The sequence below is a fragment of the Lycorma delicatula genome, chromosome 3, assembly GCF_047948215.1.
Source record: "Lycorma delicatula isolate Av1 chromosome 3, ASM4794821v1, whole genome shotgun sequence".
Classification (NCBI taxonomy): domain Eukaryota; kingdom Metazoa; phylum Arthropoda; class Insecta; order Hemiptera; family Fulgoridae; genus Lycorma; species Lycorma delicatula.
Genome location: NC_134457.1, coordinates 215,070,069 through 215,086,338, shown reverse-complemented (window position 1 = coordinate 215,086,338; position 16,270 = coordinate 215,070,069). Strand labels below are relative to the sequence as shown.

Below are 16,270 nucleotides of genomic sequence, written 5' to 3'. Positions count from 1 at the left end.
CATGCATTCTGCAGTTAATTTAATTAGCTTTTTTTATCATCGTTATATAATATTATTTAGTAATTTTTAATTAAATTTTGTATTATTTGTTTTCGAATATTGTTTTGTTATTACATATGTATATATTTATATATTTTGTTAAAAAATATCAGTATAAATCAATTATATTAAAATAATAAATTTTACAAAATAATTAATTAGTTTAAAAAAAAGTTATTTTTAATTAAATCTTTTATACAGTTTTAAAATTAAATAGCAAAAATAAATAAATACAATAAATAAAGCAGGTGATAATATTTTTTTAAAAGCATTTTAATAAAATTGTCATTATAATTAATAATTGTTCCTACCAAAGTTACGAAGTGTTATTTTAATAAAATAATAAATAATATTATTATTTACCATAAGATACTGTATTTTTAGTAATAATAGATTATTAGAATGGATCTCAGTATTATTCTGTTATAATTAATTAATTTAATTATTAATGGACCTTTTTTTTACCTCTATAGTATGACCTGCAGTTTTACTGAGAATAATTACTTATATTGTAATATTACTGTAATTTTGGAAGCTGGGTGATTTTATATTGTATGTTAAAGAAAGAAACTGAATTGTGTGATATTCTGTTTTTTTTTGTTGTTTTTTTTAATAGGAAATTTTTATTTATTTTTTGTACATTTTTTTTATAGTAACACAGTTTCTTTCAGTATTTCATCTTTCTTTGATTGTGAACATGAAATAATAACACCCCGCTTAACACTCAGGATAAGTTTCACCATCCAAAAATGGTATATCCCTGTGGGATTGGTTTGTGATTGTTTTTTTCTGAGTACAATATTATGCATGTCTTATTGGAAGCACTGAGATAGAATGAGATAGAAATAAATTTAACTGAGTTAAAGGACAAAAAACATGTATCTTGAGATATGTATAATTCTAGAAAACAATGTGTGTTAGTATTTTATATTCTGGTAAGCATAAAACATAAATAAAAATTGATAAGTTATTATTTATGTTTTGTTGTACAATGTATGTTGAAATACAAACATTTATATCACAATGATGGATGGTGGAGCTGTGTTTCTTGTATTACGTTTAATTTTTAAAAAATATAATCTTTTTAAACCAGTCAGTCTTTTCTTTTATTTTTTCTGTCAGCAATTCCTAACAAGATAACATTTCCAGGACTGTCTGTTTTACTTTTTAATAATGTATATAATTGAAATTACTGTCTACAAACTGATCTATAATCTGAAAAGTAATTTTAATTCTGTTATTAATTCAGTTATCAACTCTTTCTTCAGAGGCCTTCATCTTCTACTTAAAAATCAGTAGATTCTTACAAAAAGACATTGCTTCACAATTTCTTGAGCTTGAATTACTTTTCCTTGCCATGTGAATGCAACTATTTTTTGAATGATTGATTCCAATTTTTCTAACCCTTCTTTCTTGATGTTACAGAAAACTGAAAGAGAAGTGACTAAATTGTAGCATCATATACATCTTTTTCATAATTAAATTCAGTAGTTACATAAAATGGTAATCATAAACTTAATGTAAAAGCACTGTCTGTGGTGGATCAGCACTTAATGGGGCAGCAATATGTGGGAATTTTTGAATATGTACATTAATTTTTGGTACTATTATAATTTTCATATTTTTTCACAGTTTTTAATTCATAAGTGCACAAGCCCTTAAAACTTTAAAAAACTACTTTTTTATAGAAAATCTTATTGTATTTTATTTATATAATATTATATTTTTTATATCAAATTCTGTGTTACGATATTTTTATTTATATATTTTTTCTTCTACAACTCATTCTATTCTAGAATTTAAAAATCTGTACAATTTGAAAGCTATTTGACACATACACACACACACAGACCGAGAGAGAAGTATATTGAGTAGATTAAAAAACATCTATATCATTATTTTTTTAATTTTTCTTTTATCATTATAATTTTTTATTCTCTAAATGTGTCTGTGAATAAGCCTTATTTTTATTTTTACGCATTAAACAGAAAACACACCAATTTAATTCCATATCTCATTAATAAAAATAAATAAAAGTTTTGTTGTGAAGTATTATTTTACATAGATACTGTAGTATATTTATTGCAATATTCAGTTTGTTATCTTTAATATTCTGTATATGTAATTTATCACTCATCTTTCTTGAAAACTTTTATGGGAAAGAAATGATTTGTTAGAAATAAAAATTTTCTATTCAGTTCTGGCAGTTTTATTTTATTATTATGGTTTAATAATTAATTAATTTTTATTTAAACCATATGGATAAAACTTTCTAATTTTAAGAACAAAGTACTGTAGTCTGTTTTCTAAATAAATATTTCTGTGATTTTTTTCATAAAAAACTATTGTAATAATAAATAAAATATAAATAATCAGCCATACTTTTTTTTATAATTTTTAACCTTTTCCATTTTTACTATTATATTGGGAGTTATCTTAGCTTGTATGATGATGGATGGAATGTATGCATGAATAACAGTTACACAAAACACTGTAAGTTTGCTGGTGTTATTTGTAGTTAGTTGACTTTTCACTTGATTTTGAGTTACATTTTTATTTGTTTAGTAGTGATAAATTAGTAACTTACAAAAATTTCAGCCTTAGCACTTTTTGTATAATTTTATCAGAGAATTTCTTACTGGGATTTTCAGTTAGGTTTTGTTCTTTGTGCCATGCTGGCTTTAGGGTAGGGCGATAGGTCAGTCACCCAGGGATGCAATGTCTTGGGGGTCGCTTTTAGGGTCCCCAAAATCGTTTTTTTTTATTTTTACTCACCATACACAGGATTCTAAATTTACATTACCTGGGTTCTTTATACAGCAAATGAGCATCTAAACCCTCATACTCTAAGCTCTTTTCGCTAGAAATGGGACATTAAACCCACAAAGTACTGATTTCTTAAACCGTAGATGGGCTATTTACTTAGTTTTTCCAGGCCACTGGAGTTGTGTGTTTGGACTTGTAATCAAGTGTGAACGCAACAACCACTTATTGCATTTGTCAGTTTATTAGCAGACCTGGATGAGTTTAATGCTTTTGCAACTTAAAAGTATTATTTTGTCTTATTTTAATGGTATTGTTATTAATAAGTAAACTACTATTTTATTAAATATTGAATAAATTACAGCATTAAGTCTGAGGCAAGTAATTGCAAAGTTAATTAATATTGTGTTTTTTTCTTTTTTGTGCAAAAGTTATGTTTATATTTACAGTTATTCATAAATGTTACCTTTTATTTTTTTGATGTTTATAATTAAAAATTATTTACCTTCATGGCCTTAAAAACTCTTTTCTTTAGAATAAAATCTAAAGTATTTTCACTACGTTTGCAAGCAATTTTTCCAGTTAGTTAAAAGGTTAAAAATTTTAATCTCAAGAAGGTTATTTTAAGTTGAGATAACTTCTTTGAGACAATGCAATTTAATGTTTATGATTGTAACAAACAATTTTTTAATTTTAATTAAATGATTTTTTCATTTTTCAAGGTTTAGTTAGCATTTTAAGCTCCTATATTGTATTTTGTTAGCATTTTTTATTGTTTAACTTTGTTAATATAATTTGTAAACTATAAATAAACAATACTAGACAAAGAATTAAATCATATCATAGTCAGATGTTATGACATCATATCTAATAATGAAGAGTTAGCCTTCATGGACATGCAGGTCAGAACATGTAGCTGAAAACAGATGTGTTGTTTGTATTAAGCAATGGATTTAGGAATGAATTAATTTTGTTTACTCTTATTGCTGTCTTAAGTTTGTTAACAGTACAGTGTCATAATGCCTTGAAATTGTGTGAATGATGTGGATGCCTTTTGTTATGTATGTGGTGAGTTTACCGTAAAATCAAATAGAAAAAACATTACATCTTTAATTAAAAAAGCATATCATTTGTATTTTCAGTATAAAATTGGTGATATGGACAAGACGTGAGCTCCTCATATAGTATGCACTAATTGTTTTGTATATTTAAGAGGATGGCTGAAAGGTACATGGAGGCTTTGCCATTTGATGTACCTATGGTTTGGTGTGAACCAAAGGATCATTTAACTGATTGTTACTTTTGTTTAACAAGGGTGTCTGGAATTTCTAAAAAATCTAAATGCATAAAATATCATCCTTCACTGCATCTGCAATCAGGCCTGTTCCTCACAGTGAAATGATTCCAGTTCATGAGCCACCTGTGAATGTATGTTTTGAAAGCAGTGATGAAGAATCAGGCAGTACTGAAGAAGACAACAATGATTTTGATTTTGAATTATGTTCCAATAAGCCACATCTTATATCACAAGGTGAATTAAATGACTTGGTTAGGAATTTAAATTTATCAAAAAAATCAAGCTGAACTGTTAGGATCAAGACTGCAAGGTTGGGATTTACTTAAAAAAAATACAAAAATTTTGAGCTTTCGAAGCCGACAAAAAGAACTTTCTCAGAACTTTATTGACGAAAATAATTTGGTTTATTGCACATTTATTGATGAGCTTATGTTGCTCTTAGGACAAGTTCATAAACTTGAGGACAGGTGCCTTTTCATAGATTTGTCGAAGTGTAGTTCTACTACACAACGGTAACAAATATCCTTTGATACCAATTGCTTATGGTATTAATTTGAAAGAGACATACGATATGATTAAAGACATTCTTGAAAAAATAAATTATAAAAAACATAGCTGGAACATATGTGGTGATCTGAAAGTTATAGCTATTTTGTTAGACACGCAGTTTATACTAAGTACATGCATTTTCTTTGCGAATGGGATAGCCGAGCTAGGGTTAAACATTATGTTACCAAAGGAATGGAAGAAACGAAACAACTTAACTCCAAATGGAAAAAATATTATTCATGAGCCCTTAGTTGAACCCAAAAAAATATTTTGCCCCCTATATATAAAGCTAGGGCCAATGAAAAATTTTTAATAGCAATGTAGAAGGACAGTCCTAAATTTTTGTACATCAGGCAGAAATTTCCGAATGTAAATGAAGGAAAAATTAAAGAAGGAATATTTGGTTCTCAAATAAGAGAGTTTGGTCAAAGATGATGTATTTAACTCAGTGATAAATAATGTAGAAAGTGCAGCTTGGGTTTTATTTAGGACATTCACAAAAATTTTCTCGGCAAACAAAAATCCAGCAATTACCACATTATTGTTAATCAACTTCTTACTCATACAGAGCTATGGGATGTAATATATGTGAGGAAAATACATTTCCTCCACTCACATTTGGATTTTATCCCAGACAACCTCGGAGACATAAGTGATGAACACTGTGAATGTTTCCACCAAGACATTTCGATGATGGAAAGCCGCTATAAAGGGAAATGGAATACTAACATGCTAGCCGATTAATGTTGGACATTAATTCGGGATGTGCCTGAGGCTAATTATAAAAGAAAAGCATCAGCGAAATCATTCTAATACAGGGGTATGGCCATGCAAAATTATACATTTTACAGATTTTAACTATATTTTCCCATAATTTTTTTTTAAGCATAATTTATTTAAAACTAAGGGTGATAGAAAAATTGTATTTACAGATCTGTAATGTGTGCAAAAAAGCAATTCAAGAAATGGTATCACACTTAGAGAAACAAAAAAAAAAACGTTTTTTTGTCTATCAGTGTAATTTTATATATGACAAAAAATAACATGGTGTTTTGTGGATCTTCAGATAAACTTTTCACACTGAACAATGGAAAGTATATAGGACTTATTGAATAATTTACAAAATTTTATCTGGTTATGATGGAACATCTGAATGTATCTTAAGAGAGGAAATTGAAGTTTATTGCTGTGGAAAAAATGTAGCCATCAAATTTATTGAATTGATGGCTTAAGAGGTTGACTCTGAAATTATTTTACGTATTCAGAAAGCTAAGTATTTTACAATTATTGCCGATTATACTCCAGATATCAGCCATACAGAAAAATTGTTACTTCAGATGAATGTAGTAAAGTATTTAAATGGATTTTTTAAAAAGTATATGATGTTTTTATAAGTTGCTGTATTTTATTAAAGTGCAGGAAATGTAGACATTTTAGGTAGCTTGTACTAAAAAACTTCTAAAATTTTGACACTTTTAGTAAACGACAAGTCAAAAAATTTAAGCCGGCCTCTGTCGTGCGAGTGGTAGCATCTCATCCAGAGGTGCCGGGTTCGAATCCAGGTCAGGCATGGCATTTTCACACACGTTACAAATCATTCATCTCATCCTCTGAAGTGTGCCTAATGGTGAACCTGGAGGTTAAACAAAAAAATAAAATCAAAATTTAAAAAATGAATGAAAATGTTTTTAAATCCTTTCATTGTTAATTTTTGGTTCTGCCAATACTGATTGCATTATTGGAAAAAATAATTTATTTTTGTATACTATTTTATTATTTTTGTTCAGATTGTTTATTTTCCCACATAGTGAATTAATGAAATTTAACAACAATCTTTAATGAGAGATTTCCTCTAAAATTTTCTTTACATTGATCAACAAACATGCAATTTCATTGAACCTTTATGAAATGTTAATTGTTTTTTATTTATCTTTTTACTTTTAGTGTTATAGCTGAAGAACGGAAAGTATTGCAATCAGTCCAGTTTGGGTGTGTGTGGTTTTCGCCGGATTTTGACGTTTTGATACCTAAGGAACCAAAAAATCCAGATGGAAATTTTCTATTCGATTCGCATGTTTTCATTTTAGAAAATCAACTTTGGAATAAAACAGCTGCAAAAACGAATGATAATCATTCACTTAAAATAGTTAATAAAACATTTTATTTTTAACTCTCTCAATGGTTTATTCGACTTTGTCTTAGCTACTAATTTCCCCATTGTTTTTTTGCTTTAACTATAGTTTTTAGAAAGAAGAATATTTGACATGTACTGCCATATATAAGCTTTCATAATTTTGTATATTAAAGCTTATGAAATATGGCTTCTTTGGGCCATATTTCATGAGACTCAGAAAAGCTTATTTTGAGCCATATGAAAGCTTATAAAATATGACACTGACTGAATGCTCAGCAGTCATATATGCGTGCACACGCGTGTTCGGGAGTCTTACACCTTATATTTCTAGAACTACTAGACCAATTTTGACCAAACTTGGTCGGATTACTTCTGTATATGGGGCATGGTGCCATTAAATTTTCAACTTAAAAGGTCAAGAGGGTGAGGCTGTAAAGCAAGATCATCCTCAGTATCTCAAGATTTTTCTGTATTAAGGTCTTAGTTTTCTTAAACACATTTGTTAATTAAAAAATAATATTTGCAAAAAAAAGTTTCAAAATTGTACCCCCACCCCAAAAAATGCTATAAACTAGTGGCTTAGTGGGTATACTGTGTCAATATTACCCCCTGTCACCACAATGAGCATTAGTGAGTGTATCACTGACATAAAGCTGTGCAAAAAATATATTTAAATAAAATTATAAATATTTTTAATTAAGTTGTGTATGCAACCCGCACATCAGAAAAAAGCCACATGACAGGAAAGTCCTACAACTGTATTTTCAGTTTTTTTTAAACTTTCTTGTACAGTGCAAACATTTCAACATAAACAGCTCTTTATTAAAAAGGAGACAAAAAAATTCTTGGGAAAACCATTTAGCATGCAAACAAAAACAAGAAGTCTATTTCCTGCTTTTAAATACATAGAATTAATTTTATTTATCACATTTAAAACAAGAACACACAGTTTCTTTATGTTAAAAATGAAAAGAAAAATTATTCTATACAAGTAAAAATGTAAACAAACTGCTGAGCAAGCATTCAGTCAGTGCCGTATTTCATAAGCTTTCACATGACAGTAGAACATGTCAAAGATTAGTTGAGTTATTCTTGTTTCTAAAAACTATAGTTAAATAAAGCAAAAAAAAATATTGGGGAAATTAGTAGCTACACTAAAGTCGAATAAGCCAATGAGGGAGTAAAATAAAACATTGTTTTACTAACTATTTTAAGTGAATGATTATCATTTGTTTTTGCAGCTGTTTTATTCCAAAGTTGATTTTCTAAAATGAAAATGGAACATTATACAAACTTAAAATGGATTTGCCATTTTTTTGATTCCAGTAACTCCTTTATAGCTACAATATATTTGATCACTAGTTATGACCTTGTCGGTGAATTATTGACAGTATTAATTTTTGTAATTTCAGTAGTAAATTTTTTTTCACTATTTTCATTATAGATTCATTATATATAAATAGTGGGTATTTAATTAGATATTATATTCACTTTCTTTCACACACTTATCAATAAACTCATTATCTTATATATTGTAACTTAGATATGAATCACTACATTGTATTTATTACATTGATGTAGTTTACCATGTTTACATTTTCTTAAATGTTTCATTTAAAACTTCTTGCTTTATTAAATCATTTTTGTTTTGAAGGAGTGTAGAATGAAATTTTGTAGTATATATGAAATTGGTACTGATCGGTGTATATTTAGCTAAATAAACAAACATAAACTTTAATAAGTATATGATAACTTATTAAGTTTTATCATTTTTTGATGTCTATTAAAAAGAAGGGAAACAGCACCATGTAAATATAATAATATAACATGTGAACAAGAAATATTAGTTGGCATGATTACTGTAGAGTATTTTATTTTTGTAGTATTGCTTTTAGAATCACAGACAAAATATTAAAGATCTTAATGACTAACTGAGGAAAGTTACTAAAAATACAATGCAAGAGCATACAAATTAAATTCTAACAACTGTTACACTAGGCAAATGAGATCAACATTGATCTATAAATTCTAGCTATACAGAGAAAAAGAATCAATATTTGCAAATCACAAATTGACTTTTTCAATAATAGTTATATGCAAAATATTTTCTCAGTATTGGATTTATGTAACTGCAAACTGCTGTTTTAATTTTTTTACAAAAAATCATTTTTACATACATATTACATTTATTACTGAATAAAAAGTTAGGATAATTGTGCATATTTCTTAACATTTAAACTATATTAATAAATATTATATATATATATTAGTTAAATTTTTCACTTTTGGCAAAATTGTATAAATGTAGTTTTATTTTGATGTAGACTGGTAATTTTTACTGGTGTTTTAGTCAGTAACCTTAATTTAGGTGAAATCCAGTACACAGGATCTTGGGATGGAAAAGTAATTGAATACCAAATGTTTTCCCTTCTTTAATATTCAATTCCACTATTCACTCTCTTTTTTTCAAAAGCCACTTATGATCAAAGTTTTCCACTTAATCTTTCAACCCTTTTTCTTCTAGGGTCAAATTTTCTACCAAATGTTTTGTTATTATAAGTCGTTTGTTGTGTTCTTTATATATCAGATGTTCTTACATGTTATGCGCGACAATAGTTTGCTTGTCAAGTGTCTAAGCAGTTTGAGAGTGAGGTCTGCAGTGTGAGTTCTAGTTTATAAATTTTAGTTGTAATTTTAATATAGGTGTTAGGGGATGTACTTATTTGTTGAGAAAAATTTTCTGTTTATTATAGGTTATGTTAGTTAAGTTTTACTTTTTTTTTTAAATACGATAAAGGATTTAATTTTAGTTCATTTATGTTATTCTTCTAACATTATGTGATTTCATAACATAGTGGGTGATTATGTGTTGTTATTGTAGCATTTTATTTCTAAATTTTTATATTTACTAGATAATGTGTGACACCCTTTTTTGAGATTATTGCTAATTTTCAATTCAGCAAGTTTGTGAAATTGTGTATTGTTGTGTAACTAAATTTTTAAGTTTTATGTGATTTTTATTTAATGAAAGTCTAGTGTGTGGTGGTGTGAGATTCTGTTTTACAGAGATGATTTTAAAACCTAACATCAAAAAATGGATTAACCTTAAACCTTTTAATTTCCGTGTAAAATAAATCCATCTTTTCTCTGAATCCATGTAATTTAGTATTTCCCCTTTCTTTAGATTTAATTTTATAAATCTTAAAAACTTAAAATTAAAAAATTAAAATTTGAATCAGATCATGTCATAGTTTTTGTTATCTGTTTGTATCACTGCCACCTGATTCTTGCATTGGTTTTGAAAACTTCTTTCTCTTAAAGTTAAATTTTTGTAAAAAAAATGTTAACATTTTGTTTCATTCTGCAATTTTAGATATTCCAAATTTACAAATATGATGGTGGCTTTATTTTTATTATAAGCCTGCCTTCTAGAATTAGTCTGGGACTAGTATGGCCTTCCTTGTCCCCATTTTCTTGATGAATATGTTTAGTATCTAACCATAATAGTGAGTATTTTCTACACATATTACATTAAAATGATAGGTGCAATAGTTAGTTCTCTTATTTATCTTCCCCTTTGTTTTATTGCATTATAACAATTACTTCTTTTTTTTTTAAATTGAGGGTATTTATTCTATTAATTTTTAAATAATTTGAAAAACAAGAGGATAACTCAAAAACTGTTTACAAAAGTAATCTGTCAAATCTAATACTACATGGCATTTTAATTGTTAAAACAGTTCATCATCAGGAGGTATTAAGTTAAAGATGTATAAAGATAATTAAGAAATAATAATAAATATTGACTAATAAGCACTATTTGTGAAATTTTGTAAAATTTGCTATACTGAAAGTGCTTTTAATACAAAACAACAACATACAAATGGCTATTATTATTTTAGGGAATACAATACAAAGTGTAAATTTAGCTAAAAACTTCTCGACCACTATAAAACCCACATAGATTCTCCATCACAACGTAATTCATACCCCTATAGAGTGGACAAAATAAAAATTTATCTCAGAGAGGGTAGATATACCCTCTCTTACAGTCTTACCCTCTCTTAAAGTTACCAGTAACTTTAAAATATTCCTTCCCAAATATTCCCCTTTCCATGGATATAAGACGGTGAATAATTGAAGGGTCTGTTATTAAATTATAAAAAACTTTTACTAAAAGATTTTTAATAAATTTAAAATTCTAAAAGGCTTAGATACTAATACCTACGTCATTAATGATGAAGTAAGTTCCCCTGCTATTTAATTCTCATTTATTAATACATTTTTTAAAACTCTTATTCTAATGAGCTAATTTTGCAACCAAAATCAGAAGTAGTTCAGAATTTAGAGGTATTGTTCTACTACAGCTGTTTTATATTTATTAATGTATTAATCATTCTTTTGGTTTGTCCTATATATGCAAAAATTTGAATAGTTTTTACAAATAAATTTATAAATGCCCACTATTTCAGCAGTATTAGTTTTACCTTTGCAGTTTACAAGAACAGGGGTCATTATTAGATTTAACCACTGTAACGTGATTTTTTTTTTACCTTGATGCTGTATATAAAGTAAAATATGCTGTAAAATATGCAATTTTATCTATACTTTCTTTACTTTTTCACATTATTTTTCTTTTCCTTTATTATTCTGAAGTAGGTTTGTTTCATTATAGTTCTTGTTCATTAATTTCATATGTTGTCAGTAGTTTCTTTATTCAATCCAAAATAAAAGAACACAAAAATTATAAATTTTTATTACTGTTTTTTTTAGTGTTACATTGTTTTCAAATTTATTTCAATAACCGCTTGATGTAAATTCTTTTTTGAATTTAGTAATTTATAAATATTAGCATATTCATTACTTTCCCTTCCTGTCACCCTGAAATGAGATTTTGATCTTTCATTACTGTGAAATTCTTGTCTCCTTTTCCTAAATGTTTGATATCATTAATTTCATTTCTTTATTCTTTGCTGATAGGATTGGGTTATAAAACTGTGCTGTTATAGGAGTAAGACTATAACTCCTGCGACTAAAACTACTTTTAATCTATTGTTCCTAAAATAATTCATTCAATTCATTGCTAGCAATAATATACTCTTTTTTTAAATTCATATTCATTATCATTTTTACGTGCTTTACCATTCTTTTATTTTGTTACTTACTAAACAAAAATACTTGCTGAACATACTTGCTTATCAAAAATATTGTTAATTTTTCCACTTTACCTCCTGCTGTACCTTTGCTTTTTTTTAACCTTTTTTAATCACTGTAGGAGCAACTGGTAACTGCCTGAAAAGACATTGCCTCAGTTGGCCCTAAGTGACATGGCGGTGACTAACAACCCAACCTGTCAAAGGTCCATATCTAGACCCCCCCATCAGGGTCTCCTCTGGATTATAGGAGTATCCCAACCTCCTCTTCCAGGTTGCGAGAAACCCCTCCCCAGGAGGGCTACCTTTCTTGTTCCTAACCCTACTTGGGTCCAGGTATGCACCCCACACATATCCCCCAACCAGTATGCCCACCCCCTATACTTTGAGGGTCCCAATTGCATCATCAAACCTTCCTGCTGTACCAGTCTAATTTACCTGCTTCTTGTTTTAAATTATTTCTAACCTAACTTTTTTTAGACTTCTAACAATACTTGCTCCAGCTCAAAAATTTCATGGTTCTTATATTTTCTGAGATTTCTTCTTAAATATTTTCTACCTGGATATTTGGCAGAGAGATTATTTTTATCTCCAGAATAGGAAACAAATATATATTGATTTAATAAAAGGAAATGAAATTATGTGGAATATTACCTCAGAATATTCAGCTATAATTTCAGTCCTTTCAGCTCCATTGAATACTAATAATTGAGGATTTTTTGAAATGTCCATCATCATCTTTACCTATCTGCTACATTTTGGTTAAATCCATTAAAAGTAAAACATCAGAAAAAATATCTGTGTATGTTTATAAAGTCTTGTCAAAAATTGTTAAATCCATTAAAATACCATAAAAAAAAGATGTAGTAAAATTTGAAAAATATATAATACTTCACCCAGTTTGGTTAAAAATTGAAATTCTGATTTTTTTTCTATAACAATTTTATTACAGTCACATGCAAGAGAATAAATTTGTATTTTCTTGTAGTCAGAGAAATATTTATTTATATCAAATTATTGTAGGTAAAAATATTTTGATTGCAATTAGTTTATATTTGAGTTTTAAACACCATACAAAGATTTTATACTTGAAATTTAAATATTTTCTAATTCCCTACCCATCCTCCAATTTCATTAAATAACAATAAATATTTTTTTTAAGTAAATAGTTATTTTAGGAAATATCAATTTATTTATCGAGTCGTATCTACTAATAATTGACAAAATTGCATTGAAGTGTCCAAACATCACATTTACCTGTGTGCTACATTTTGATTAAATCCATTAAAAGTAAAACATCAGAAAAAATATCCGTGTACTTTATATTATAAAGTCTTGTCAAAAATTAAAAACTTGAAACTCCTTTTTATATTTACTACTATTGTATTGTAATAAATATGTACAATCATCTTTATATTTCCCTATAGTAATAAATGTGATCTGTGAATCAAATGATTTTTAATAAAATATTAAAATTGCAGATCTCAAACAATTCCAATAATTAAAACATATTTGGAAATAATAATTATCAAAAAAAATCAAAACAATTTGTAATTTGCTAATGTGTGTTTTTCATGGTCTATCTAGTTGAATAGTTGACCATAATTTAATTTGTAAATTTGTGGGTTGCTGTGACTTTCAGTGAGTTTTCTTTGTCATTATGATCTTTATCTTGTTTCTGATACTAAAAGCGACATACTACTATATAATTTTTTGTGTAATTCTTGCTTGATTTCTGTAATCATTCTGCATTTTCTGTCACTACTTTTTATTTTATTTTGTTCTTTGTTTTGTGCAGTGTCTATAATGATGGGTGTGTAGCACAGCTATGTACTCATGTATGTAACATATTTGGCATACATGTGAGTATTATTTATACGTGTAAAATTTCCAAGATGTTTTATTATAGAACATAATTCATTATAGTTAAGATAAAATATATTATTACAGTCCTTGCACGGATTATCTACAAAATGAGAATAATAAAAATTGCAGGTTCTACTGGGACCGAGAATATAGCTTTAGTTGCATATTATACCACTATTTAAAAAAAAATTACCTAATAAGTATATTCTGATTCCACATAATGTTGTAGAAAATGCCATAATGTCATAGCTGTTCTTCACTTACTGTATTATAAGAAATACAGCAATAGAGTGGTTTTAATGGAAGCTACAGAATCGGTTACTACAGAGTGTAATTTTTAAGCAAAGTGGACAGCTCTTACTGATGAAGTAAATGTAAATCATTACCTGAGTAATGTTTGAGAAGATATCTCCATTGCAGGTACATTATCTCAGGTATAATTTTCTAAGCATTTGGCACCGTTGATATTAATACAGTTGTATAAATAAAGTTTCACTTATCAACAACTGTTGGTAACACTAACAATTGTTAGAAAGCTGTACTTATGATTTAATGGGTGTATATTGTTTTAAACACAAGCCTGTCAATTTTTGCCACATAGAACTCAAGTTTGCCATTCAAGTAAATGCCGCAAATTTGACTAAATGGACAAACATGATATCTGGCCAGTTCATTCCCTAATAAAGATTTATTAACATAAAGTACTTACCTCCCACCAGAATCCATAGAGTAAGAATCACTAATAAAGATTGTTTCTGTAATTTGTCTTTACAAGAATAAGAACGACTGTTGCTAAAAGTAAAGTCATGGCTTTTAAAGGGAAATACTCAATAAGGACTGAAATTATAATAAAAAATAAGTTACTTGAAAAATTAGTCATTTTAATTACTTGGGTTGTGATGTTTCCTAGAAGATTATATTGATTTTGAAAATAAAAAATGTTACTTGAAAAATTAGTCATTTTAATTACTTGGGTTGTGATGCTTCCTAGAAGATTATATTGATTTTGAAAATAAAATCGGAAAATTTAATTTAATTTGCAGAATGATTTATAGGATGCTGAGATTCAGGACTAGAGAAGACACTAGATTGAGATTTTATAAAACAGGCTTTTTCTATTTCTGTGTTTGGCAGTGAGGCTTGGATGAATAGAAAGAAAGATGAATGAGTAACAAAGAGAGCAGAAATGAAATTCCTTCGATCGGTAAAGATCGATTAAGAAATGAGAACATTTGGGTTAGAGTTGCAGATAGATATTTCCTCTCGCCAAAAGAATTAAAGAATTGTGGCAAGTGAACATCTTAATGGAATAGCATAACGTTTACCAATTCTAGCCAGAAAAAAAAACCCAGGGGAAAAGAGATATTGGAAGACCAAAGAAGAAATTAGTGCTGGAACATAAGATTTAGATTATTGCATAATCTAAGAAGGTAGAAAAACAAGGACAACAATAAAAATTCTATTCAAACTTTATTTTTATTTTTTACTACAACTTTTGTTTTTTTTTGTACAAATATTCAGAATGTTTTATAAAGAAAAAAGATCAGCCTGCTTTTATGAAGGATGAGGCACAAATCCCTAAAAATTAGGAATATCGTATCAAATAAAACACTAGCAACTTCCAGCTGTCTGGAGATTTAATTTTAAAAAAATTATTTGTTTATTATTTATTTTTTTTTATACAACATACATATAAACTTTTACATACAAAATATAACTTATCATCGTGGGAAACACATTTCTCTACTATGTCCACGGCTTTGCCGATGTTCACTGGCCAAATTAGAAAAGTCTTCAAGTGGTGAATCCCATGTTAAATGATTTTCTGGTGTACAATTAAGAATTTGAACTTGTACTGCTTGATTTTTTTCTAGTTTTGGCGGAATTGGGCACAACCTATACTCAACTTCATCACCCGGTATTGGGATATATTCACCTTCGATGTCTGAAACATGTACAAATATTTCCTCTTGACCAATTTCTGGAGTTATAAAACCATGACCTTTTGATCTGAAGAAATATTTTACTTTGCCTTTTTGAAGTGGATTTAGAGCAGCTGCTTCTGTTATACAACTGGCTCTATTTCTTGCTGTTGTTATTGTGGTAGGAATATTTAAGTTTAAATTATCTTCACATAAAAGACATGCAAATGAATCCTTTTTATTTAAATTACAGGAAACAGGAACAGAATCCATTATAATATATAGCGATGTAACACTGTAACATAAAATCTTATAATGATCCTTACCTTTGTTCACAATTTATAATATGTTATAAAACAACATTCTAATTTTTAACAGACACAACTTTTTGACAAAGTACAGATTGGTTTCCTTACCACTTTTAAGAAGAGTGCTATTATTATTAGCGGTGCCACATCTCCAATACCCTGAAGAGGTGACTTAAATTATATTCCAGAAAATATTTTTAGGAAACTTTCTGTGCATTTCTAGTTTTCTAATGTATGAG

At 27.9% G+C, this 16,270-nt stretch overlaps 1 protein-coding gene across 1 annotated transcript; it reads right to left on the bottom strand.

Annotated features, from left to right (window-relative positions):
* Positions 1–15,522: 15,522 nt before the first annotated feature.
* Positions 15,523–15,996, bottom strand: LOC142321307 (cold shock domain-containing protein CG9705-like). The gene has a single exon (XM_075359302.1). The coding sequence runs from the start codon at positions 15,994–15,996 to the stop codon at positions 15,523–15,525; it is 474 nt and encodes a 157-aa protein (XP_075215417.1).
* Positions 15,997–16,270: the final 274 nt, after the last annotated feature.